The 25,021-nt window shown below is 57.6% G+C and overlaps 1 protein-coding gene across 4 annotated transcripts in view; it reads left to right on the top strand.

The window, feature by feature from the left end:
- The window catches only part of LOC144935097 (uncharacterized), a 117,393-nt gene extending 96,328 nt beyond the window's left edge, over nucleotides 1-21,065 (top strand). For 3 of the 4 annotated variants that reach the window (XM_078861497.1, XM_078861477.1, XM_078861488.1), the window contains exons 18-27: nucleotides 18-563; nucleotides 7,911-8,246; nucleotides 12,454-12,902; nucleotides 13,333-13,461; nucleotides 14,275-14,663; nucleotides 15,106-15,223; nucleotides 16,177-16,252; nucleotides 19,155-19,263; nucleotides 19,826-19,942; nucleotides 20,926-21,065. In XM_078861497.1, the coding sequence (XP_078717623.1) occupies nucleotides 18-563; nucleotides 7,911-8,246; nucleotides 12,454-12,902; nucleotides 13,333-13,461; nucleotides 14,275-14,663; nucleotides 15,106-15,223; nucleotides 16,177-16,252; nucleotides 19,155-19,263; nucleotides 19,826-19,874 (2,201 nt within the window). In that variant the 3' untranslated portion in view covers nucleotides 19,875-19,942; nucleotides 20,926-21,065. The remainder of the gene's footprint in view (nucleotides 1-17; nucleotides 564-7,910; nucleotides 8,247-12,453; nucleotides 12,903-13,332; nucleotides 13,462-14,274; nucleotides 14,664-15,105; nucleotides 15,224-16,176; nucleotides 16,253-19,154; nucleotides 19,264-19,825; nucleotides 19,943-20,925) is intronic. The other variant, XM_078861506.1, reaches the window with a different exon arrangement.
- Nucleotides 21,066-25,021: the final 3,956 nt, after the last annotated feature.

Here is a 25,021-nt window from a genome sequence, read left to right as displayed (position 1 = left end):
ACTCGCCCGCCCCGCAGGCAGCGCGTCCGACTACGAGCCAGTGACCGCGGATCGCTGGCCCTCCCTCTCCACTCCTGACTTCTCCTCGGTGGCCGCCTCCAAAAACCCCTCCGCCACGATGGGCGCGGCGGCTGGCGCTGCCGCAACGACGACGACGCCAAAGAAGAAGCCGGCTCCCGCGCCGGCGCCGTCGCCAAACCCGCCCCGCGCCACCGCCAAGAGCGGCGCGCGCCGGCCGGCGCCGGGCCCCACGCTGGCATCGGCGATGGCGTCGGCGTCGGCGGCGGCGGGAAGAGGCGGCGCGCGGGGCGGTGGCACAGGCACTGCGAAGGCGCGGTCGGGAGCGAGCGGTGACGCCGGCGGGAACGGCGGTGGGGCGCCCGGCGCCAAGGGTCACGCGAGGGCGGTGCGCATCGTCTACCCGGCGCGCTTCCCCGACGACAGCGACGACAGCAATGATGATGATGATGACGACGACGACGATGATGATGATGATGACGACGATGATGATGATGAAGAAGAGGACGATGAGGACGTGAGCTCGGTGGAATTTTACGAACGAGGTGGGTGCGGTTTTGTTGAGAGAGTGGCTTAAGTTGCTGAGTGGGTGGGTGAGCGAGTGGGTGGGTGGGTGAGCATGTGGGTGAGTGGATAAGTGGGTGGGTGAGCGGGGCCAGTGAGTGGGTGAGCAGAGTGCAGTGCATACATATATACATTGTTGTACTGTACTTCTGTCACCCCATGTCTATGCTCCACGCCTTCACCAACTCGTTCAGTGTGATGAAGTATGGTCACATAACGACCTTCACAGTGTTGGAGAGACAGCATAGGTTGTGTATTGTTGATATTCAATGTCTGGTTAAGGATGGCTTCCTGCTCAAATGAGCCATGAATCGGGGGTGGAAATTCCACATGGCTATGGAATGGGCCTGCCTGTGCAGGTCGGGCTGATTTTACTTCGCCGGCGTAGAGAGATGGCACGTTTTGGAGACCTGTCTCAATTATCTACATGGAAAAAAAATGCAATTAGCAAAGCTAATTTCTGTTGCTACTGCTGCTACGTCGTGGCTGCCTGCTATTGGATTCAACTGCCGCCCCTGATGGGCGGACGCGTGCGTTCACGTGGGGCTTATTCCAAGCTAAGCCTTTGTGTGTGCGTGTGTGGTGCTGGTGGTGATGGTGTGCAGAAAAATAACAGCAGCTGTAGGTAGCAGCAGCACAGAGGCCGACCTGGAGACTCCCCAAAGGTCGGGGGAGGTGGGTGGGGGGTGTTTGGGGGTGGGTGGGGAGTTCACTCCCAAAATTCTAAGCTATTTAAAAGGAGGCCCTAGAATAATATAAAAAAAAATTCTACGTATACTCACTGGATAAAATACGATTTTTTTTTTATAGTTTCAAAGAAGTGGTAGGGGCAATCGCCCCTATTACCCAGCCCTCCACTCCCCCACCTACCCTCGCCCTAGGATACATCATTGGGAAAATTGAAAAAGAAAATAAAAATTCACGTCGGCTGCTTTAGTTCGGATTACGGGGCTTAGCAAAGGACCCGCGCGCACGCACCTTGTTTGGTTAAACAAACCCACGTCGGACCTGGCTGTAATGAGGCCCCTCTGTTTTGAAAGCTGTCAAGGGAAGTATGAACACTTAATCTGCCACCGGGCCGGATTGTTACTGAATTACCTATTTACCTGGGGTTGGGTTTCTCGTGGCTTTGCCCCCTGGCTGCTACGGCCGTTCCCTGCCTTGGCTACCGATCGCTCGCTCTCTGACTCGGCAATATTCGCGATCCGTGTTTGTGAATAGGGGGGCGGGGTGGGGCTGTGTGGGGAGCGGTGTCGCGTGGTCACGTTCGATTCGCCGGCCACGGCCGACTTGGTGGCCACCAGCGCTAAGACCATCAACTTTCTACGCTTGAGAAAGCAGGGATGGTCGATGCCCAGGTTCACACAAAGGGATCTAATGCCAGGATCTGATTAACACCCAGGATTCAGACTCAGGATCTCAAGCCCAGGTTCACACCCAGGATCTGGGCATTTGTAAGCACGTGATATAAGCTAAAACTCAACTAGTTATATTTTAACCAGGTAAGGCCCACTGAGCTGTATAGGTCTTTTTCAGAAGCGAAATGGCCCCAAATGATAGCTCAATTTAGTGGCGTATCACTCGGGAATTTACAGCAGCCAAATACTCTAAACCCGTGATGTTGATTCTCAACATGGAGGGAAAAACCGCAAGGACCCGGAGAAAATTCCACGCGACCATGGGGAAACGTGCAAACTCCAAATATAGAGCACACATCAGGGTCGGGATCTAACCCAAGACCTGCTGTATACCAGGCGAAGTAGTTAACATCTCCCCACCATGGTGATTATACGGCTCAGGACACATAGTTGTGAATGTAAATATTCGTCGGGTTTTTTTTGTTAAAACCGTGGCGGTCTTGTCTCTCGATTGCCGACAAACTGCCGTAATTGCCGGGAGGGCCATTCGCTGTGTTTTGGCTGTTCCGTCAAGGCCTGAAGCCAGAACATGAAACTGGTTATGAGCCCACACACACACAACGCCCGTGTGCCTTTAAGAGAAACAATGAATGGGCGAGCGGAGACGGTGGAAGCCGTTGCCTACGTGGCGTGTGTTTGTCTGCGTGTGGAGTGGAGCGGGAGTGGAGCGGGAGTGGAGCGGTCCGCTTGGCCGGGCATGGTGCTGGCCAGCCACCGCCTCGTGTGCCGTTCCGGCCTTCATAGGTGCTCGCTAACAGCACTTGCCCCCGAGGCTATACGGCGGGATCTTAGCCTTTGTACTTGCACGCACGCGTGGAGTTTGAAGCCACGACACCGCGCCGTGCAGTGCTCACTGTTTGGCAGGTGAAGACCCGGAGCTCGAATATGAGCCGCTGATTTTTTTGGGCAGTCAGCCAGTGGGGGCGGCGGGTGGGTGGGGCGGAGGGGGGGCAATGGGCGGTGGGGGGCTGTGAGTGGGGGGCAGGCAGTGGGGGTGGGGGGTGAGGTTGGGGGGGGGGGTGCCTGTCAAACACCCAAGCGCCACTCGCTCCTTCGCTATAAATTTTAAAACGAGCCCCATTACGGGCGCGCGGAGCGGAGCGGAGCGCGGGGGCTCGGAGGGAGCGCGCTAGCGCCGGGGAGGTACCGCTCGACTTGACCGCGGTCCAGCTTTTACCCTTCCCTTCCCCCACTCCTCCCCCCTCCACTCTCTTCTCGAGTCCACCCATCGCGGACCCAGAGAATGAATCTCAATGCTCTTGTCAGCTGCATAAATAGAGGGGCTCAAATTGATTGAATGAGCATCGCTGTTAGTGGCACTTATATTGGAATGGCATATTTTCCACGCCCCCCTCCCTCCTCTCCTCCCTGCAACCAACTTATTTCCCCCCTCCCCTCCCCTCCCTCCTCTTCCCATAACTCCCCACCCCCCATATTTGGGTGGTCATGTATTTTCTGGAGCTCAGCCCCAGAAAGCTTTGGCTGATATGAAGCCCTGCCTACAGACGAGACCAGTCCACACTTTTTTGAGCCTCCTTCTCCTAGCGAGCCAGACTTATGGCTCCAGCCAGACGTGTCCACCCACCGGGAAGGGAGCGTGGAACGGATGGAGATTAGCCCGCGCCTCGCTGGTTTGCGGCCGCGTTGGAGTTGGTGATGGCGTTCAACGTTTGCGCCGGTGGTGCCGCCTTTACAATTGTGGGGGTTAACATCGGACGTTTTTTGTTGTTGTTGGGCTCGTGGTTGGCATCGCAGGTGTGGTTGGGTTGCAGTTGAGAGTTGGCACCGGAGCTGAAATTGGCACTGCGGTTGGCACGAGTGTTAGGCTGCGTTGTGGTCAGGCGGTATCATCGCGGCTGGCATTGGCTTTGTGGCCGGCGTTCGCCGATGTTTCTTACTGAATTCCAAGATGATTTTCTCTGCCCGCGTGCGCGCGTGCGGGGGCTTTACACTCTCATCGGGCGCTCAGCCCAGTGGGGGCGGTGGGGAGGACGGGAGGGTGGGGCGGAGGGTTAAGGTGGTAAAAAAAAGAGGAAATAAAATGCGGCGCGAGTGACTGCGTGCCGCTAATGTGCGACATCAATTAGGAGCGCAGCCTCTGTGCTCAGAAATGTCCTCAAACCATCAGGCGATGTGAACGCGGGAAATGGTAATGGTGGCGCTCTCATTAGGAGACGCTCGTTATTACGCGACCAAATGCTTGAGTGCGGCGCGCGTGTGTGTATGTGTGCGTGTTTGTCTGCGTGCGTGTATGTGTGCGTGTGTGTATGTGTGCGTGTTTGTCTACGTGTGTGTATGTGTGCGTGTATGTGTGCGTGTTTGTCTACGTGCGTGTATGTGTGCGTGTTTGTCTGCGTGCGTGTATGTGTGCGTGTTTGTCTGCGTGCGTGTATGTGTGCGTGTTTGTCTACGTGTGTGTATGTGTGCGTGTTTGTCTGCGTGCGTGTATGTGTGCGTGTGTGTATGTGTGCGTGTTTGTCTACGTGTGTGTATGTGTGCGTGTATGTGTGCGTGTTTGTCTACGTGCGTGTATGTGTGCGTGTATGTGTGCGTGTTTGTCTACGTGTGTGTATGTGTGCGTGTATGTTTGCGTGTTTGTCTACGTGTGTGTATGTGTGCGTGTATGTGTGCGTGTTTGTCTGCGTGTGTGTATGTGTGCGTGTTTGTCTACGTGTGTGTATGTGTGCGTGTATGTGTGCGTGTTTGTCTGCGTGTGTGTATGTGTGCGTGTTTGTCTGCGTGTGTGCGTGTGTGTATGTGTGTGTGTGTATGGGGAGCGGTAGTGGTGCGGTTAGCGCGCTGCGATATGAACCTGGCGACCCGAGTTCGATTCCCGCTCACGGCCAAAACCAGTGACAATTATCTGAACCGGTCCTGGCCCTCCCCTAGGTCGACTCAGCCTCAAATGAGTACCTGGTGAGGTGTGTAAACATCACCACTAGGGAGACAAAGGCGGTCGGGCGTGGGCTGGCCACTCACCCCCTCGTGTGCCGTGCTGGCCTTCATAGGTGCTCGCTAACAGCACTTGCCCCTACAGTCTGTTCAGGCTATACGGGGGATCTTTATCTTTGTGTGTATGTGTGCGTGTTTGTCTGTGTGTATGTGTGCGTGTGGCGGGGAGCGGCAGCGTAGCGGTAAGCGCACCGCGCTACGAACACGGCGACGCGAGTTCAATTCCCGATCACGGCCGGCACCGGTGGTGATTGTATGAACCGGTCGTGGGTTGCCGCTAGGTTGACTCAGCCTCAAATGAGTACCTGGTTGCGGTGCGTAGTAAACATCGCCGCGAGGGAGACAAAGGCGGCCGGGCGTAGTGCTGGCCTCCCACCCACCCCCTCGTGTGCCGTGCCGGCCTTCGTATGCGCTCGCTAACAGCACTTGCTCAACAATCTGTTAAAGGCTATGCAGGGAATCTTTGTCTTGTTTATGTATGCTTGTGTTTGTGTGTTTGCGCTGTGCAGGGATTAAGTGTGCCTCTGTGGCTGTGGTTGTTTTTTGGGGGATAATGATGCATTTAAAATGCATTTTAAAAGAAACTGCTGCATTCGAACGTACACGTAATTACATGATAATATTCATTCTGGGGGTGAAAAACATGAACCCGTGGAAAACACGCACGCGAAACAAATGCCACTGGCTTTGCATCAAGCCACGAACACAGGCAGCGGTAATTTTAGACGCCTCTTAAATCGCGACAGCTTCCCCGTGACGTTTTGGCGAACGCAGTGAAAGATCGGTCGGAACGGTGGCGCAGTGGTTAGCGCACCGCCTACCCGGCTTGGATTCCCGGCCTCGGGTGAAAAAAGCAAAACCCATCAGTGGTGGGTAGTATCAATCGCTTTTGTTGGTTCTTCCCTTGTGCAACTCGGGCTATAAAAGCACATCGGTACTGTGGAGACAAAGGTGGGTCCAGGTGTGCGTGGTGGTGACAAGGGTCCTTTGCTTCCTAACAGCACTTGCCCCAACCATTTCTAAAAGGCAGTCGTCTATATGTTGGGCGTTCGATTTGGCGCGTGTCAATGTGTGTCCACGTGTGTGAGATGCGAGGAGCGGGCGTGCAACGGTCATCGCGCAGCGCTACGAACACGGCCACCCGAGTTCGATTTCCGCTCACGGTCCAACGCCGGCGACGGTTATATCTGAACCGGTCAAATGAGTACCTGGCGCGATGTTTCGGTCGAGGAGTGGTGCTGGCCACCCACCCCAGCTGCTCGCTGACAGCACTTGCTCCAGCAGTGCGTTGAGGCTATACGGGGGATCTTTGTCTGTGGCACAATGGGCAGCGCACCGCGCTTACAGGTCCAACACCTTGGCTTTGATTCCTCAGTGGCACCTGAACCCGCCATGGGCCTGCCCCTAGGTCTGTTCAGCCTTCAATGAGCAGCTGTTTGCCAGAATGCAAATTAACATAGCAGCACTGTGGAAAATAAATGTTGAGGCCGGGTGATGTTACCCGCAGCCTGTCGTACGCCATACCCGCCCTTGATCGGCTCTCGCTAACAACACGTGCCTCGCCCCACCACCCACCATGCTATTCAAGCAGCACCAGGGAATCTTTGTCTTCGTGTCGTATCATCACGCGGCTAAATTTAAACACGTGTGCCGCTCGTGTATACACACCTGATTCCAAATCGCGGCGCGGGCTGGCTGCCTGCCAGATGCGGCGGCAGTAATGGCAGGAGAGAGCGAGAGGGAGCGGGCGAGAGAGGGGGGAGAAGGCGAAATCGTGAGCTGGTTTGTAAGGCGGCGTGTGTGACGTGTACTCGGGCGGGGGCTGGTGGTGGTGGCGGCGATCGGGGGTGGCTGGGTGCGAGGAAGGGGGTGGTGGGATGATGGGGTGAGCGGTGGGTGGTGCAGAGAGAGAGGGTGGGGAGATGTCTGCTATTGTGCGTCATAAGTGTGGTGATTCCGTTCGTTGGGAAGTGTCTCTCTCTCTCGCTCATTCTCGCTCGTGTTTTGGATTTCTGCCAGCGCGGCGCGCTCGGGAGAGAGCGGACGAACGCGCGGACGCACGCACGCGCGCGCGCGCGCATCCACACACACACACTCTCACACACACACACTCTTACACACACACTCTTACACACACACACACTCACTCACGCACACACTCACACACTCTCACGTGCCGCGCACATTCTCGTCCGCATAACCTCACACACAACGTCATAAAACACGCAACACATTCTCGCCAACGTGTTGAGTTTTAATTAAATCAGTTGATGTATGATGATGACGATGGTGATGATGGTGGTGAAAATCACGATGATGACGATCGATGTATGTATGTTGAACTTCTTTCGCACCGTACTTAGCCAACCGTGCTAATTGGATGTGTGGGGGGAAAGAGAACACGCTATAAATAATGATGACGATGATGATCGTCATCGTACAATGGAAACTGATACGAACAATGGCAGCCGTGGGACATCAACTTCCCATCAACGAGGTGCAAATTATAAAAAAAAATTATTCAACGAGCGATGGAAAGTGAAGAGGCAGCTGTCATTGTCACGGTCTTCTCGCGACCCTCCTGTACTCAGAGCACGAAGAGCAATCAGCTCTTTTATGAAAAATTATAAAATGCCAAGATAATACGTATCGCGATTTGTTTTTATATTCTCCACGATTTAAAGAATATTCCGCTATTCGGCGTCACTGTCTCTTACACGCCTTTCGCCGTTTCCATTCAATCGACTGATAAATATTTGTTACGCGAGAAACCCTCTGATGCCAGTTACCCAACTATTTATCGTGGCAAGGGCCCGCAGCCACTGACAAACAGAGTTACTGTTGGGGTGGAGAGGAGCCAAGCCAGCAGCCAGCCAGTAAACTCGGGGCGTAGGTGAGAGTATTTGTAACAGTGGTATGATTCAACCCTGGCTCATACCTCCCCCCTCTGTGTTGCAGGGTTCGATTACAGCGACGACGACGATGAGGATGATGATGATGACGACGATGAAGATGACGAAGACGAGGATGACAACAGGGATGACCTCATGGATGACGAGGACGACGACGACGATGATGACGATGATGACGATGACGACGACGACGAGGTGGCTGGCTCGTGTTTCAGACCCGGGATCATGGCGGGGTTCGGGGGCCCTGCTCCCGGGCGGGGGGCGGCAGTTGGGGGGGGCTCCCACCGCGGGGGGGCCCCCACGGCCCCCCCCCTGCCCTCCCTGGTGCAGCTGGAAGCGAAGCAGAAAGCGCGGAAGAAGAGGGAGCGGCAGTGCATGCTGGGTATGAAAGGCGCTCGATCGCCACCGCACCACGCACATACGCTTATACGCACGCACGTACATCTTACGCACGGTGCGTAAGAAGGAGTTCAACATACGTAGGTGCGTACACAATCGCACACAAACACACACAAACCATATACACACACACACACAAAGTTCCCCCATATTACCGTAACACTGTTGGGGCAAGTGCTGTTAGCTAGCACCTATGAAGGTACACGAGGGGGTGGGTGGTCAGCACCACGCCTGACCGCCTTTGTCTCCCTAGTGGCGATGTCTACACACGGCACCAGGTACTAATTTGAGGCTGAGTCGACCTAGAGGAGGCCCAGCACCGGTTCAGATAATCGTCACCGGTGTTGGCCGTGCGCAGGAATCGAACTCGGGTGGCCGGGTTCGTGGCGCAGCGTGCAAACCACTACGCTGCCGCTCCCTACTCCCCATATACACACAGACACACAGATACATAGACCACCACCACACACACACAGGCCGTACACTTACACACACGCACAGACACAGGCGCGCGCGTGCCGCTAGAGCTCGTTAAAGCGTCCGTCATGGCCCGATTCCACGCACAGCGAGGCCTCATGCCAACTCGGGTGAACGCGGTGAGGTGGGGGGTGGGAGGTGGAGCGGGTGGGGGTGATGGGGGGCAAGGAGGGACGTCTGGGCAGTCATCCCTGGGAGCATTGCCAGGGGTAGCGGCGTGCGTGCGTGTGTGTGGGCGTGCGTGCGTCTGTGCGCTCCGTGTTCGTATGCGTGTCTGTGTGTGGGGAGCGGGAGCCAAGTGGTTAGCACACTGCGCTCAAGGGAAACTCGGCGACCCTTATTCATCAGCGGCAAATTATCCGCACCGGTTCCACAGGCTCCTTCTAGGGCGATTCGTCCCGGTGCGGTATGCAAACATCAGCACCGGGGAGACAAAGGCGGCCAGGCATGGTGCTGGCCCCGAGTGTGCTCACTAACAAACAGCACTTGCCCCAACATCCTGAAAAGGCTATACTGGGGACCTTTGTGTAAACGCGAATGTTTACATGCATGCATGCGTGTGTGTGCATGCATGCATGTGTGTGCAGTTCGCTATTGCCTGCACATGTTAACATATAACATCTGGGTCCGTCCCATCACCTTCTGACCTCTATCATTCCTCACTTCATGTGGCCTCAAAGTGTTTGGTGTGAACGCAATAACACCGGGGTGTGAGACTGCTGTGTTGCGTGAGTGTGTGTGTGTGCCAAGGATGTGTGTCTGTGTGTCTGAATACATATGTATCTGAATATGCATTGTCTATATGTGTCTATCATCACGTGTGCGTGTGAGTGCGTTTCTTTACTTTGAGTGGTTATGTCGTAGTTAGAGTAATGCCGCCCGAGTGCAATTCCCACTCACTGCCAATAACAGTGACGAATATATAAACTGGTCCTGAGCCTCCCCTAGGTTGACTCAGCCTGAAACAAGTGCCTGGTGCAGTGTGTAAACATCAGCACTGGGGAGACAAAGGCGGTCGGGCGTGGTGCTGGGCACACACCCATTCGTGTGCCGTGCTGGCCCCCAAATTCTGTGCAGGGGGTGGGGAGGGGATCTTTGTCTTTGTGTCTCGATGTCTACGTGTCCGAGTGTGTCGTCTACGTTTCTCTGCGTGTATCTCTGTGGGTGGTCTGAGCCAGCGGTCGTTTTTTCACTCCCGTTGTTTGTCGAACTTGCTTCAATTCATGGTGGCGTCGGGTGAGGGGGGTGTGGGGAGGGAGAGAGGGAAACCCTGCCAAGTTAGCGCGTGGAAATTTGTCGAGAATTAACTGTGTGCGGAATAAAAACTCATAAAGCATTCGCTCCCTATGGGTCCGGCATCACAGCACTCGACTCATGACGCTCACGGGAACTTGCGCACACACACACATCACGCACACACACATCACACACACACACATCACACACACACATCACACACACACACATCACACACACATCACACACACATCACACATCACGCACATCACACACACACATCACACACATACACATCACACACACACACATCACACACACACACATCACACACACACACATCACGCACACACACATCACACACACACAAATCACGCACACACATCACACACACACACATCACGCACACACACACATCACGCACACACACACACATCACGCACACACACATCATGCACACACACATCACACACACACACACATCACACACACATCACACACACACATCACGCACACACACACACATCACGCACACACACACACATCACGCACACACAACATCACACACACACATCACGCACACACACACACACATCACACATCACACACATCACACACACACATCACGCACACACATCACATACACATCACGCACACACACACACACATCACGCACACACACACACATCACGCACACATCACACACACACATCACACACACACATCACGCACACACACACATCACACACACACATCACGCACACATCACACACACACACATCACGCACACACACATCACGCACACACACATCACACACACACATCACACACACACATCACGCACACACACCCACACACATCACACACACATCACGCACACACACACACATCACGCACACACACACACATCACGCACATACACATCACACACACACATCACACACACACATCACGCACACACACACACACATCACACACACACATCACGCACACACACACACACATCACACACATCACACACACACATCACACACACACATCACACACACACATCACGCACACACACACACACATCACACACATCACACACACACACACACATCACACACACACATCACGCACACACACACATCACACACACACATCACGCACACACATCACACACACACACACATCACACACACACATCACACACACACATCACACACACACATCACGCACACATCACATACACACATCACGCACACATCACGCACACACACATCACACACACACATCACACACATACATCACGCACACACACACATCACACACACACACATTACGCACACGCGCCACACGCCGATCACGCAAGCGCACACACGCATCAAGCGCTCACACACGCACGCGCGCGAATACGCATCACACATGCTCCACACGCACGCGCCACACGCATCACGCGCGTGCGCACGCATCGCACACGCGCCACACACACGCGCCACACATGCGCCACACACACGCGCCACACACGTGCACACACTCATCCATTACCACTGATATCAGCCGTGGTCGGGAATCAAGATGAAAGTCGGCAGGTTCAGAGTGCAGCGCGCGAACCACGACACTACTGCTACCATTAATTCACAAACACACTCGCACGAAAAAAAGATCCCCCGCGTAGCCTTAGCAGACTGCTGGGGCAAGTGCTGTTAGCGAGCACCTATGAAGGCCAGCACACGAGGCAATTAGTGGGCCAACACCACACCAAACCGCCTTTGTCTCTCCAGCGCTGAGGTTTACAGACCGCACTGGTTACTTATTTAAGGATGAGACTAATACAAAGACAAAGATCCCCCGTATAGACTTAACAGACTGTAGGGGCAAGTGCTGTTAGCGAGCACCTATGAAGGCCGGAACAGTACACGAACGAGGGGGTGGGTGGCCAGCACCACGCCCGACCGCCTTTGTCTCCCCAGTGGCGATGTTTACTCACCGCACCAGGTACTCATTTAAGGCTGAGTCGAACTAGGAGAGGCCCAGGACTGGTTTAGATAATCGTCACTGGTGTTAGCCGTGAGCGGGAATCAAACCCGGGTCGCCAGGTTCATAGCGCAGCACGCTAACCGCTACACTACCGCTCCCCACACACGCACACGTGTACCCACATGCCCACATGATCCAGTGCTGCCCACTACTCTGTGGACCAGAGGTCACTTGAGGGGATCTCAGAAGTAGTTGTATAATATCTGCCCCAGAGTATGAATAATAGAATAGTTAAGTGGTCGCTTGAATGGATATCAGGGGTATCTCTGTAGTATCTACTTCCACAGACGATTGTCTCCTTTAGCAAGATTGCTCTGCGACACTTCCGAATGGAAACTTTATTTCAAGGCAACGATAACGCAATCGGGAAAAAAGGTGAAGGAAAAGTACAAAGCAATACTACTAAGTAGTTAACATAGTCTCCGTCTTTGTCTTTGTTTTATTCGTGACACCAGGCACCGATTCCCAATTTTCCGACTCGGAGGTCGACGTGAAGGTGCGAAGGACCACTCCGGCCGCCCCTCGGCCACCCAAAAAGGCCGCGCCCGTCATCTCGCGGCCCGGCAAGAGGCCCAAGCTGCTGCCGGGCCTCTCGCGGCCTCCCGGCGCCAGCACAACTCCGCCCAAAACGTCCGTGCCGATGGCCAAGTCGGCAAAGTCGAAGCCTAGGCCTACTAAGCCGAGGGTGGCGAGGCCTCCTGCCGCGCACAGCGCGATGCGAGGGGATTTTGCCGATTTTGGCACTGCCGGGATGTGGACGCTTGGCGGCGGCGGTGGAGGTGGCGGTGGTGGCGGCGGTGGTGGTGGAGCGGCGCTGCCCATGTCAGCTTTTCTCACCGGAGGTGGAAACGGCTCGGGCCCGGCAAGCGGAGCCAGCAAGGCGAAGATGAAAGAGAAGGCAGCGGTAAGTAAAGGACATTTAAAATAAAAAGGAAATATGACGATCATGATGATTGTTGTGCCCAAGGACATGTCGTACGTTGTCATGAAAACTACCAAACTTGTAAACGAATCGCCACCGAAAATCACGACAAAGCTGATTATCGGTTCCTGTATTTGTCTCCCCGGTAGTGATGTTTACACACCGCATCAGGTACTCATTTGAGGCTGAGTCAATGGTATTGGCCTTGAGCGGATTAGCCGGGTTCATAGCGCAGCCCACTAACCTCTACCATACCACTCCCCACATGCGCACACACACACACACACGTCGCCTGACCCTACGCCTGATTCGCCATCGCCGAGCACGGAGCCCCACGTGAGCCTCTTGCCTTTGCCACGCGCGATGTGAACGCTAACGGGAGTGCGTCTTCCGTGTTCCGATTCCCGCTCAGCGGAAGAAGAGCGGCAAGATGGGGACCGTGGCCATGCCAAGCCGTGCCGGCCTCTCCCAGGCCAGCCGGCCGAGCGGGAAGCCCGGCACCAAACCCAAAGCATCCAAGAGCAAGGGCGATTGCCGATCGGTGCGTGTGGTCACCTGCCCGTTGCCACGCAGTCACTCAAATGTTCGGTCGACCGGTCACCTCGGCCACTCAGCCGATTAAGTCATCTAGCCGCTCAGCCACTCTGTTACCCAATGCCCTAGCAACTAAGGCACTTGATCACCTAGCCCCTGAGCCACGTTGTCACCCACTGCCCCGGCCATTCAGTCACCTAGGCACCTAGCCCCACAGCCGCACACACACACACCTACAAAGTCACAGTCACAATACCCTCCACACTGAGTTCGCACAGCCCTCAGCTCAAATTCCAATACGGCCAGCCGTTCATTCAGCCACCCAGCCGGCTTATCACTGAGCCTCACAGGAATGCAGCTGTCCAACCACACGTTCAGGCACACATTCACCCAGTCCACGTGGAAATCCATACATCCGTCCACATCCATCTATCGACTCTGTGTAAGCACTCCGTGTTCTCTATTCCATTTGCGGTACGTTTCGGCGTGGGGTTAGTGTACATTGTGTGTTGTTGTTGTTGGTGGTGGTGGTTTTGCTGTTGTTGGTTTGCACGTTTACACGATGCACCGTCCTGTGACTGCCTTCACTGCTGATGGTCTTCGGCTGTGGCCTATGACTCTCTCTGTAACTCTCTGCAATGACGATCTCCTATAGCTGCCAGCACTGCTGGCGGTCTTGAGCTGCTTAGCTCAGCTCAGACTCCAAGTCAGAGTCACTCCGTCGCAAGTCGCCCGGTCTGTCCGCGGGTGACTCGCCGCGACACGCTGCCATCTCACCACAGCTCCCTCCTCTTGCACCTCCCTCGCCATCTCACGGCAGGTGAGCCGCACGGCCCCCACCGGCGGCGCTTGCATCCGTCCGGTTGGACCCAGCGGAGGGGGAGGAGGTGCGGGGGTTGGTCCGTGCGGCGGCGGCGGCAGCGTTGGTCCCGGTGGCGGCGGTGGCACCGGCAGCTCCGGCGGTGGCGGCGGCGGCACCGGCGTTGGCGTGAGCCCAGCGGGAGGGGCGCGAGCGACCGTTCCAGACGGGCTCGCCGCCGCCACCGCCACTGGCGCCACAGGCGCGGCTGCGGCGGCGGCGCGACCGTTCGGATTCACCACCCCCGGCGGCGGGGGGAGCGGCGGAGGGGGGGGGCAGCGCCACCTCGTTCTCGGACGAGGAGGACGAGGTGCCGCTCATCCGTCTGCGCGAGCGCCCGCACACGCCCGGTGAGCGCCCGCACACGTGGGCAATATGGGGGGGCGGGGGGGGGTGTTAGGACGAACATACACGCACAAAAGACAAAATCTCCCGTATAGCCTTAGCAGGCTGTTGGGGCAAGTGCTGTTAACGAGCACTCACGGAGGCCAGCACGGCACACGAGTTGGTGGGTGGCCAGCACCACTCCCGGCCGTCCTTTGTCTCCCCGGTGGTCATGATGTTTACACACCACACCAGGTACTGATTTGTGGCTGAGTCGACCTCCGGAAGGCCCGGTATTGGTTCAGATAATCCTCACCGGCGTTGGCCGTGAGCAGCAATCGAACTCGGCTCGCCGGGTTCATAGTGCTCACGGCTACACTATGTGCGCACACAAATAAAGGAGGGAAAAGTTTCAAGATGATTAAACTGCCCTTTCCTTCACCTGCTCACCCCCCCCCCCCCCCCCAGAGCCCCCACGCTGCTGCCTGGAGCGCTCCGACGTGCGGGATGGACTCCGCATCCTCATCCCCATGGAGGACGAGCTGCTCCACCCGGGCACCGTGCGAGCCATTCAGCCTCCCGACATGTGAGGACGCGTATGGGTGTGTGTGTACGCACGCGTGTGTGTACGCACGCGTGTGGGTGTGTGTGTGTGTGTGTAGGCACGCGCGTGTGTGTGTGTAGGCACGCGTGTGTGTGTGTGTGTGTACGCGGTTAGCGCTCTGCGCTAGGAACCTGGCGGCCCGTGTTAGATTCCTGCTCACGGTCAACAACGGTGAGGATTATCTGAACCGGTCATGGGCCTCACCTAGATCGACTGAGCCTCAAATGAGTACCTGGTGCGGTGTGTAAACATCGCCACTGGGCTTAAAAAGGCGGCCGGGCGTGGTTTTGGCCACCTACCCCCTCGTGTGCGTGACGGCCTCCATAGGTGCTCGCTAACAGCACTTGCCCCAGTAATCCATTCCAGGCTATACGGGGGGATCTTTGTCTTTGTACGCACAATGATGTAGACAAAGATCCTCCACGTGGCCTTTAGCGGACTGTTGGGGAAAGTGCTGCTAGCGTGCACCGCTTAAGGCCAACATGGCACACCAGGGGATAGGTGGCCAACACGACGCCCGGGCCGCCTTTGTCTACCCGGTGCAGATGCTTACTCACGTCACGAGGTACTCATTTGAAGCTGAGTTGACCTAGAGGATGGCCACTGATATTAGTCGTGAGCGGGAATCGAACTCGGGTCAACGGAGTCGTCGCGTCGGGTGCTAACCACTACGCTACCGCTACCCACCCAGCCCATTTCTCAAACAGTCAGCCACCCAGTAATCTACCAAAATACTCAACCAACTGTTCGCCCAGCCATCCAGTCACCCAGTCCACGGACCAGCGAGTCATCCCCGTCAACTTACCCAGTCGTCGCCCAGCCAAACTACGAACCCAGGCACGGAGCCCGCTGGCTAAAGCAGCCAGTGCGCCGGTCTGTTATGTGCTCGCGTGTTAACGCGTCGTGACGTCTGTGTGTGTCTGTGACCGCGGCAGTTACGGCGTGGTGGTCGACGGCGAGAGGGGAAACAGGCCCCACGTCTACCCGCTCGAGCAACTGCTGCAGGAAGCGGTGGGTCATGTGCACGCGCAGCGCACCCACGCGCACGGACAAACCCGTGCACACGCGCACACACGCAAGCGTGGACGGACGCGCGGACGCACGTGCATGCGTGCGAAACACGAATACGCGCGCAAAAATGCGCACGGGAAAGAGCACGCAAACGCACGCGTAAATACATAGACGTGCGTAGACATGCGGCCACACACACACGTACATAGACAACAAGACGTACACGCACGCACAGACAGACAGACATGTTCACTTACACACTTATGCACATGAACAGGTGCACAGACACGCACATAACACACAGCCAAGCATTCACATACACGTCTGCAACAGCTACAGCAGCCGCCATTCGCCACCAAGTAACGGTGACTTCACTGTAGCGCTTGTGCCAGACTAGGTGCAAACAAAGACAAATGACCCCAATATAACCTTAACTGACTATTGGGGCAAGTGCTGTGAGTGAGCACCTATGAAGGCCGGCACGACACACGAGGGGGTGGGTGGCCAACACCACGCCGGAACACCTTTGTCTCCCCAGTGGCGATGTTTACACAAGACACCAGGTACTCATTTGAGGCTGAGTCGACCTAGGGGAGGCCCGGGACCGGTTCTGATAATCGTCACTGGTGTTGGCCATGAGCGGGAATCGAATTCAGGTCGCCAGGTTCGTAGCACAGCGCACCAACTGCTACACTGCCGCTCACCACACAGATAGACACTCACACACAGGCAAGCAGAGTCGCACAGACACACACCGACATATAAAAACACTCACTTAACAGATTGTTGGGGAAAGTGCTGTTAGCACACACACGCACGCACGCACACGCAGACACACACACGCAGACACACACGCACACACACGCACACACGTGCGCACACACACACACCCACACACACACGCAGACACACATGCAGACACACACACGCACACACACGCAGACACACACGCACACACACACATACACACACACCCACGCACACACGCACACACACGCACACACACGCACACACACGCACACACACGCACACACACGCACACATACACACGCACGCGCGTACACACACACACACGCACGCGCGTACACGCACACACACACAAGCAGACACACACACGCAGACACACACACACACGCAGACACACACCCACACATACATGCAGACACGCACATACACACATACACGCACACACATACACACACACGCAGACACACGCACACACGCAGACACACACACACCCACCCACGCACATACACGCACACGCCGGGAGAGGCACCGGGCTCAGTGGCGGTGTCGCCTGCGTCTCTGAGATAACGTTTCCTGTCACCACCCCGAGGGTCTCTGTGACATCCTTATTTTTTATTTTTTCATTTGACTTTTATTAATTTATTCAATTCATTCCACCTCGCCCCCCCACCGCCACCCCCACCACCACCTCCCCCATGACTCCCCCCACCACCCCCCTCACCCCCCCCCACTACCCCCCGGCTTTTTTGTGTGTAATCTCAATGTGAGTTGGTTGCGTTTTTATTTTTTTTATTTTAACACCACCGGCGTCCACGGGGCTTTGGAGGAATCCTCGCGGCGATTCCTCGTGCAGCGGGGCAGAAGTGAATTTCCGCCGCAGACCCCCGAGTTGTTCCTGTCGTTGTTTGTTTTGTTCACTCGCACGAACGCGCCGCACGGGTGAGCACTCGTCACGGTGTCGCCGAGCGGCCAATCAGTCGATCGGCCAGTTGCGTCGTTGTGCATCGGCCGCTTGCCCTGGCGGCGTAGCAATGGTCCGGTGCGCGGCGGCACGGGCAGCAATGCCGGAGGTCGCCGGTTCTATTTCGATTCCATCCCCCACCGCGCACTAACCGGACGAGCGCCGGCGGTGTTTGCCGACGGATCGGCAGCTCGCGTACGGTGAGGTGAGGCGCGGGCTGCTCCCACCTCTTTAGGCAAACGACGTCCAGCCAAGCGCGGAAGTGCCGTGGCCCCGAATACTCTCGATGAGAGTGGCCCTCCGGAGCTCCCTCGAGAGTGGCGCGGGGAGGGCCCTTCCAACCCCGGCAGCGGCGAGAGCCGGAAATTGCCGGGGAAGGGGGGGGGCATTCGCGCTCGCCACCGTTGCGCGCTAAACGTCGGCATGCACAGAGAGGAAAAAAACAACACGAATCATCGCCGTTATCTCTCCTCCGCGCTGAGTGGCGTCCGTGCGTGCCCAACAAGTGTGGCTCTGCCACACAGCGCTACGGCAAGAGCCTCTCATCGCAGATCTACAATTCATGAGGGGGCGGGGGTTGGTTTGGTAGTGGCTGCTGGGTAGAGTGCGGGTGGAGGGCTGGCTGGGGGGGGGGGGGCTCTTACTCTTTAGGGGCCCCGTACCTGTCATGCACGGGCTCATCAGTCAAGCGCCGTGCCGCACTGCGCTTGATCGCTCGCCCTTTGCTCGCTGCGGAAGCCAAATCGGCTTTGGCGCGGTGGTATTAACTTTTCGTTGTTTTTGGTTTTCGGCTCGGCATGCGGGTCGTGCCCGATCGCCGCTGCGCACGCCCACACACACACACTCGCTCGTTGCGCGACAGAGCACACCGCTCCGTCATCACTGCCGGTTAGATATCATCGACGGCATTTGTTGCGCGCGTGCGGTTAAGACAGTGGGAGATGGCGCGATGGTTTGGGGTGGCCTTCATCCAACAGCGGAGAGATAATGGCTGATCACGCGCGATGACGATGACGATGACGACGACGACGATGGCGCCGATCGCGCGCACGCGCTCTCGAACGAAGCGCACGTTCAATGGCGTGACGTACCCCGCTGCCCGTACGGTTACACTCTCAATGGTTCCCACGCAACGCGCGCTCACGCCCGTGATCACGTGTTGACACCCGCGTGTGTGCGTGCGTGACCCCACAGATCCTGGACGTGAAGCCACCATCGAGGCAGCTGCTGCCGGAGGGCGCGCGCGTGTGTGCCTACTGGAACCCCAAGTGCCCATTCCTCTACCCGGGCACGGTGGTGCGCGGTGAGTGGGCACCCTAAGACAAAGACAAAAATCCCCCGTGTAGCCTTGGCATACTGTTGGGGCAAGTGCTGTTAGTGAGCACCTATGAAGGCCGGCATGGCACAAGAGCGGGTGGGTGGCGAACACCACGCCCGGCCGCCTTTGTCTCCCCAGTTGTGAGGCTTACACACCACACTAGGTACTCATTTGAGGCTGAGTCGACCTAAGGGAGGCCCCTGACCGGTTCACATAATCGTCACTGGTGTTGGCCATGAGCAGGAATCTAAAACGGGCCGCCAGGTTCATAGTGCGGAGCACTAACCGCTACACTACCACTCCCCATAATCACACACACACGCACGCCTAGATGGATTGATGAGACACTTGCATAGATACATGCGTCCGTGGATAGATAATACGTAGATTCATAGCCACACCGCCCTACAAACCCGTTTGTCCGAGTTCAATTCTCACGCACGGCTAACGATCCATTGTTGAATTGTACCTCTGTGCATTACTCTGCTCATCCTCCTCCCCCTACACCTCCACCCCCCGCCGCCGCCCACCGTGACCCCTGGCGCAGGAACCCCCCGAGCGTGCGACTCGTCGAGTCTGATCGCGATCGAGTTTGACGACGGAGACACGGGCAAGATCGCCATCACAGACGTCCGGCTCCTGCCTCCCGCCTACACGGTTACATGTAAGACGCACGCACCTGCACGCGCACGCACTACGTGTACGCACTACGTGTACGCCCGCTGGACACGCACACCCACTGCACACGCACGCCACTGGACACGCCCATATGCTCATACACACTCATTCACATATATATATGCCCATAAGCTCATGTACACTTACATTCATTCATATACATACCCATACACTAATACACACTCACCACACTCGTTCATATACATACCCATACACTAATACACACTCGCAGAACGACCAACAAACATGCCACTCCCACCTCTCCACCTCTCCCCCGCCTCCTCCCCCTCCCCCCCACTTCCCCGTGTGTCTCCGTCTCTCCACCTCCCCGGCGCCTCCAGCCTCGTGCCGGCCGGTCAGCTCCCATCTCACTCACTGTCTCCGTGTAAATGTCACTGCTGGTCCCAGCACACGCTCAGCCCCTGGCACTCAGGGGAGTCCACAGGGGAGCAGAGAGAGATGGGGTGGTAGAGAGATGGCGGAGTAGAGAGAGAGATGGGGTAGAGGAGGGGGATGGCAGAGTAGAGAGAGAGAGATGGCGGTGTAGAGAGAGATTGGGGGAGTAGAAAGAGATGGGGGAGTAGAGAGAGATGTGGTGGTAGAGAGAGAGATGGGGGAGTTGAGAGAGAGATGGTGGTGTAGAGAGAGAGATGGAGTTGAGAGAGATTAGGGGAGTAGGCTGTGGTTATGGTATTGACCATTATGCCATGCGACGTGAGTGGTCACACAGGCCGGTGTCTCTCTCGGGCGTGGCACGGAGCGGCGCTGTGTTCCGACATGCTTTAGTAGCGTGGTGCAGTGGGGGTATGGTGCGGTGTGTTGCTGCAGTGGAGCGTGGCGTTTGGTTTTGGTGCGGTGTGATACAGCGGGGCATGACGTGCGGTGTGCCAGTGCGAGGCAGCGGGGCGTGCCGTGCGGTGTCGGTGCGCTGACCCGCCGTGCCGTGCATCTCCGTGCGTCTCCGCGCAGGCACGGAGCCCGCGCCCGCCCTGCTCCTGCACAGCAGGGACCCGCGGCGTGCCCGCAGGGTGGCCACCGGGGAGGGGGCCATGGACGGGGCCCACCCCTCCTCCACGGGCAGCGCCGCTGCCCACTCGGGCGCCAAGGGCAAAGCGCGGGGCGGCAAGACGGCGAGAGCGGCGGTGAAGGGCGGCAAGCGCGGTGAGTCGCCGCGTCGTTCGCCCCGCGCGTCACGACTCGGCGCTTATCCTTAGTGCGTCAAATGAAGCCTCCCGTAAACCGCGTGGCTTCTGTGTGGCCACGCCCACTCTGAACCCCTCCCTTCTCCCTGGCGCCGCCTGCTGTGAGAACAGACGCCGCTCCTCCGTGCAGCACAGAGGAGCAGCGTCGAGGCACCTGGTGTAGCCTCTTCCTCCCTCATCCTCATCTTTCCTGACCCTCTGCTCCCGTTTCTCCATTCCTTTACCATCCTTTTTCTCTCATTCCCCGTTCTTTCTCTTCTCTCTTCCCTCTCCCGTTCCTTTATCCTTTCCCATTCATTGCTGTATCCTTCACTTTACTGTCTTGCGTCATATTGCACCTGCGTTTGCGTTGTTCTGCACCTGCGCCGCGCCGCTGTTGCCTCGTCCACTGAGCCGCGTCCCTCCCTCATTTCCCCCTGCCACAGTCAAACCACCGCGGAAGGACGCCCTGCCTGCCGACCTCCTGGTCGCCATGGCTGCGGACACGGACCTGTCGGAGGACGACGATGACGACGATGACGACGACGACGACGACGACGTCATCACCGGCAACATCGACGAGAAACCCGCGTCGAGACTCGGACCCTCCACACAGCAGCAGCAACCCCCGCTGGCGCTCAAACCCCACCGGCCGCGACAGCCCGCGCGGACGCGCAGCGCCAAGCCCAAAGCCGCGGGGCCGTTTGCCGGCCGCGCCGACACACCGGCGCCAAAGCCAAAGCGGCCCAAGTCCAAGGCGGCGTCGGCCAACCCGGTCGGCCTGGGACAGCCGCAGCAGCAGCAGCATCAGCAGCACCAGCAGCAGCAGCAGCAGCAGCAGAGACAGGCGCCAGCAGCGACTCACGCCATCGCCTCCCCTACCTCCTCGTCGACGTCGACGTCGACGCCGCCGCAGGGCTCGTCGATGTTCTCGCTGGCGTCTTTCACACGGAGCGCCGACGGCGGCGGCGAGGGGAGCTGCGGGAACCCGTTCCTCTCCTACCTGCCCAGCCCCGGTGCCCAGCAGCCGAGGGCCGCCGCCCGTAGCAAGGACGGCGGCATGCCGGCGCCATCGCCGGTCAAGGCCGGGTCGGTGGCGGCCGGAGGAGCCGGCGGCAGCGGAGGCAGCAGCGCCAACGGCGCCAGCGGCAACGGCAACAAGCGCAAGGCCGAGCAGGAAGTTCTCATCAAGCTGGACCAGGAGGGCGTCATCTTCCCGAAGAACAAGAAGACGAAGGCGCTGATGATGCAAGAGGGGCGCAAGCTGGCCGTCGGCGATCTGGGACGATCGGGGAGCGGCGGCGGAGGCAACGGCGCTCCCGCGGGGCAGGTGACGCCGGCGTCGGCGTTCAGCGGAAGCGGCGGCGCCGGTACCAAAGCGGGCGCGGGGCCGGTGGGCAGCCCGCTGAACCCGTCCGTGACCCCGCTGCCGTCGGAGATCCCCGCCAAGTCGGTGCGGGTGGCGCTCCCCAAGCTGCCCGCTGGCGCGGCTGTGTACGGGTTTGGAAAATACGGCGGCGGCGGTGGCGGCGGCGCTGACGATGAGAGAGTGGCGCAAGCACAAGGGGCGGCGGCGGCCGCGGCGGCGTCTTCGTCGTCGTCGTCCACCTCGTCGTCCCGCGCGCGGACCGAGGGGCGAGCATTCAGCGAAAGCGAGAGCGGCGGGCGCAGCGAGAGCTCCGAGAGTTCCTCCGACTCGGACACGGACGACGGCGGCGATCGCGCGGTCGCCGCGGCGACGACGTCGTCGACGGCGGCGACGACGGCGGCGGTTACCCCGGCAACGGCGGCGACGTCGTCGGTCACCACGGCAACGGCAGCGACGAGGGCCAGGACCGAGCCGTCGGCGGTGGCGGCGGCGGCGGCGCCCTTCGCGTCGCGCTCCAACACCTCGTCCTCCACCTCGTCCAACACCTCGTCCAACACCTCGTCGTCCTCGGCATCCAACTCGTCGTCGACGTCGTCGTCATCGTCCTCATCGTCCTCGTCGTCCTCGTCATCCGAGGGGGACGACTCGTCTTACAGCTCCGGGTCGGACTCGCCGTCCGAGGGAGAGGAGATGGAAGAGGAGGAGGACGGGGACGACGACGTGGACTTGGACGATGTCGATGACGAGGATGACGACGACGATGAGGAGGACGACGACGATGATGATGACGGTGGCCGCGGGGAGGTGGGGCCGGCGTTGTCGCAGCCGCAGGGCTCGGCCCGGCAGATGGCTGACGCCAACTCCACCCCTGGTGGCGGTGGAGGAGGAGGCGGTGGACCTACCAGTGGTGGTGGAGGAGGAGGAGGTGGTGGAGGAGGTGGAGCCGATGAGGTGGGGGCAGCAGCAACATCAACGATAGCGGCCAAGTCGAAACCCAAAACAGGGTGAGGTTCGCGACCCCGGATCGTGTGACCTCAAATCGTCGCTAGCTGTAATGCACGCGCGCGCCCGCGGCTACTCACATGCATGCCCAACTTTGGCCATCATCTCTCCGGGGTCATTAAAATCAGTACCACTTTTCGGGAGGGTCAGCAATAGAGGGAGGTCAACAGTGGGCTGTGATTTTTCACTGCAGAAGAGCTCTTCCCAATGATAGTTTGTGCGTGAGCATGCTTAACACGGCTTTGACACAATGAAACGTCTGCTTCAATTATATAATGCTATTATTATAATAGTGCACGTCACTCACTCGCCCACTCACTCACTCACTCACACAACTGCCCACCCACTCACCCACTCGTCCACCCACCCACTCATCCACTAACTCACTCACCCACTCACTTTCTAACCCACTCACCCACTCACCCACTAATTCACTCACCTACTCACTGACTCACCCACTCACTCACTAACTCACTCGCCTACTCCCTCACTCACCCACTCACTCACTTTCCAACCCACTCACCCACCCTCTCACCCACTAACTCACTCACCTACTCCCTCACCCACTCACTCACTTTCCAACCCACTCACTCACGCACTCACCTACTAATTCACTCACCTACTCACTCACTCACCTACTCACCCACTCACTCTCCATCCCACTCAATCGTTCACTCGCCCACCCACTCACTCACTCACCCTGGTGCTGCTGCTGCTGCTGCTGGGTGTGCCCTTGACAGTGGAGCGAGGCAGCGGGGAGTCTCGAGGCGAGAGGGGCGGGCGTCGGGGGGGGCCCCCAGCAGGGAGCCCCCGGGAGGGGGACGTCGCGAGCGCCTCCCGTCCGTGGAGAACCGGCCCAAGATCGCCGCCTTCCTCCCCGTCAGACAGCTGTGGAAGTGGTCGGGCAAACCCACGCAGGTGAGCCGCGGCGGTCACGAGCAGCATGCCGCTGCTCGCTCATGGTGATTATCGTGACGCTCGGTGGTGGTGGTGCTGGTGGTGCTGGTGACTGTACAATTCCACCGTTGATTCAACTGCCGTGCCAGGAGGATGGAATCGAACCGGCGACTTCCCGGTCGCAAGCCCAGTGTGCTGACCGTTACAACCCAGGGGCTGTGTCGTCACGAGGAGCGGAATATTGCGACATCGAATTTATTTGATTTTAAAATCGATCAGAACAACGTCAACGCTCTGATAACCGTCGCCGGTGTCGGTGCCCCGTGAGCGGGAATCAAACTCGGGTCACCGGGATTTGTCGTCTTTTTTTTTTCCAGCGTAGTTGGTATATTTGTAATGTTTTAATTTAAATATTTCACCTGTATCATTTCTGACGGTGGATCATCTCATGTGCACGTGTCCCATCATTTCCACGGGACGTAGCTCAGTCATTTTAACCACCTCTATTGGAGGCCAATCAGTTGCAGAACAGCACCCTCCTCTTTCTTATACACCAAATGATTACGTAACTTTATTTGGAAAAATATTTATTTTTACAATATCAATAAAAAGCGTA

Source organism: Lampetra fluviatilis, chromosome 1 (genome assembly GCF_964198595.1).
Source record: "Lampetra fluviatilis chromosome 1, kcLamFluv1.1, whole genome shotgun sequence".
In the NCBI taxonomy this organism is placed as follows: Eukaryota; Metazoa; Chordata; class Hyperoartia; order Petromyzontiformes; family Petromyzontidae; genus Lampetra; species Lampetra fluviatilis.
Note: the sequence above shows the minus strand (reverse complement) of the source record. Positions and strands in the feature narration are given on the sequence as shown.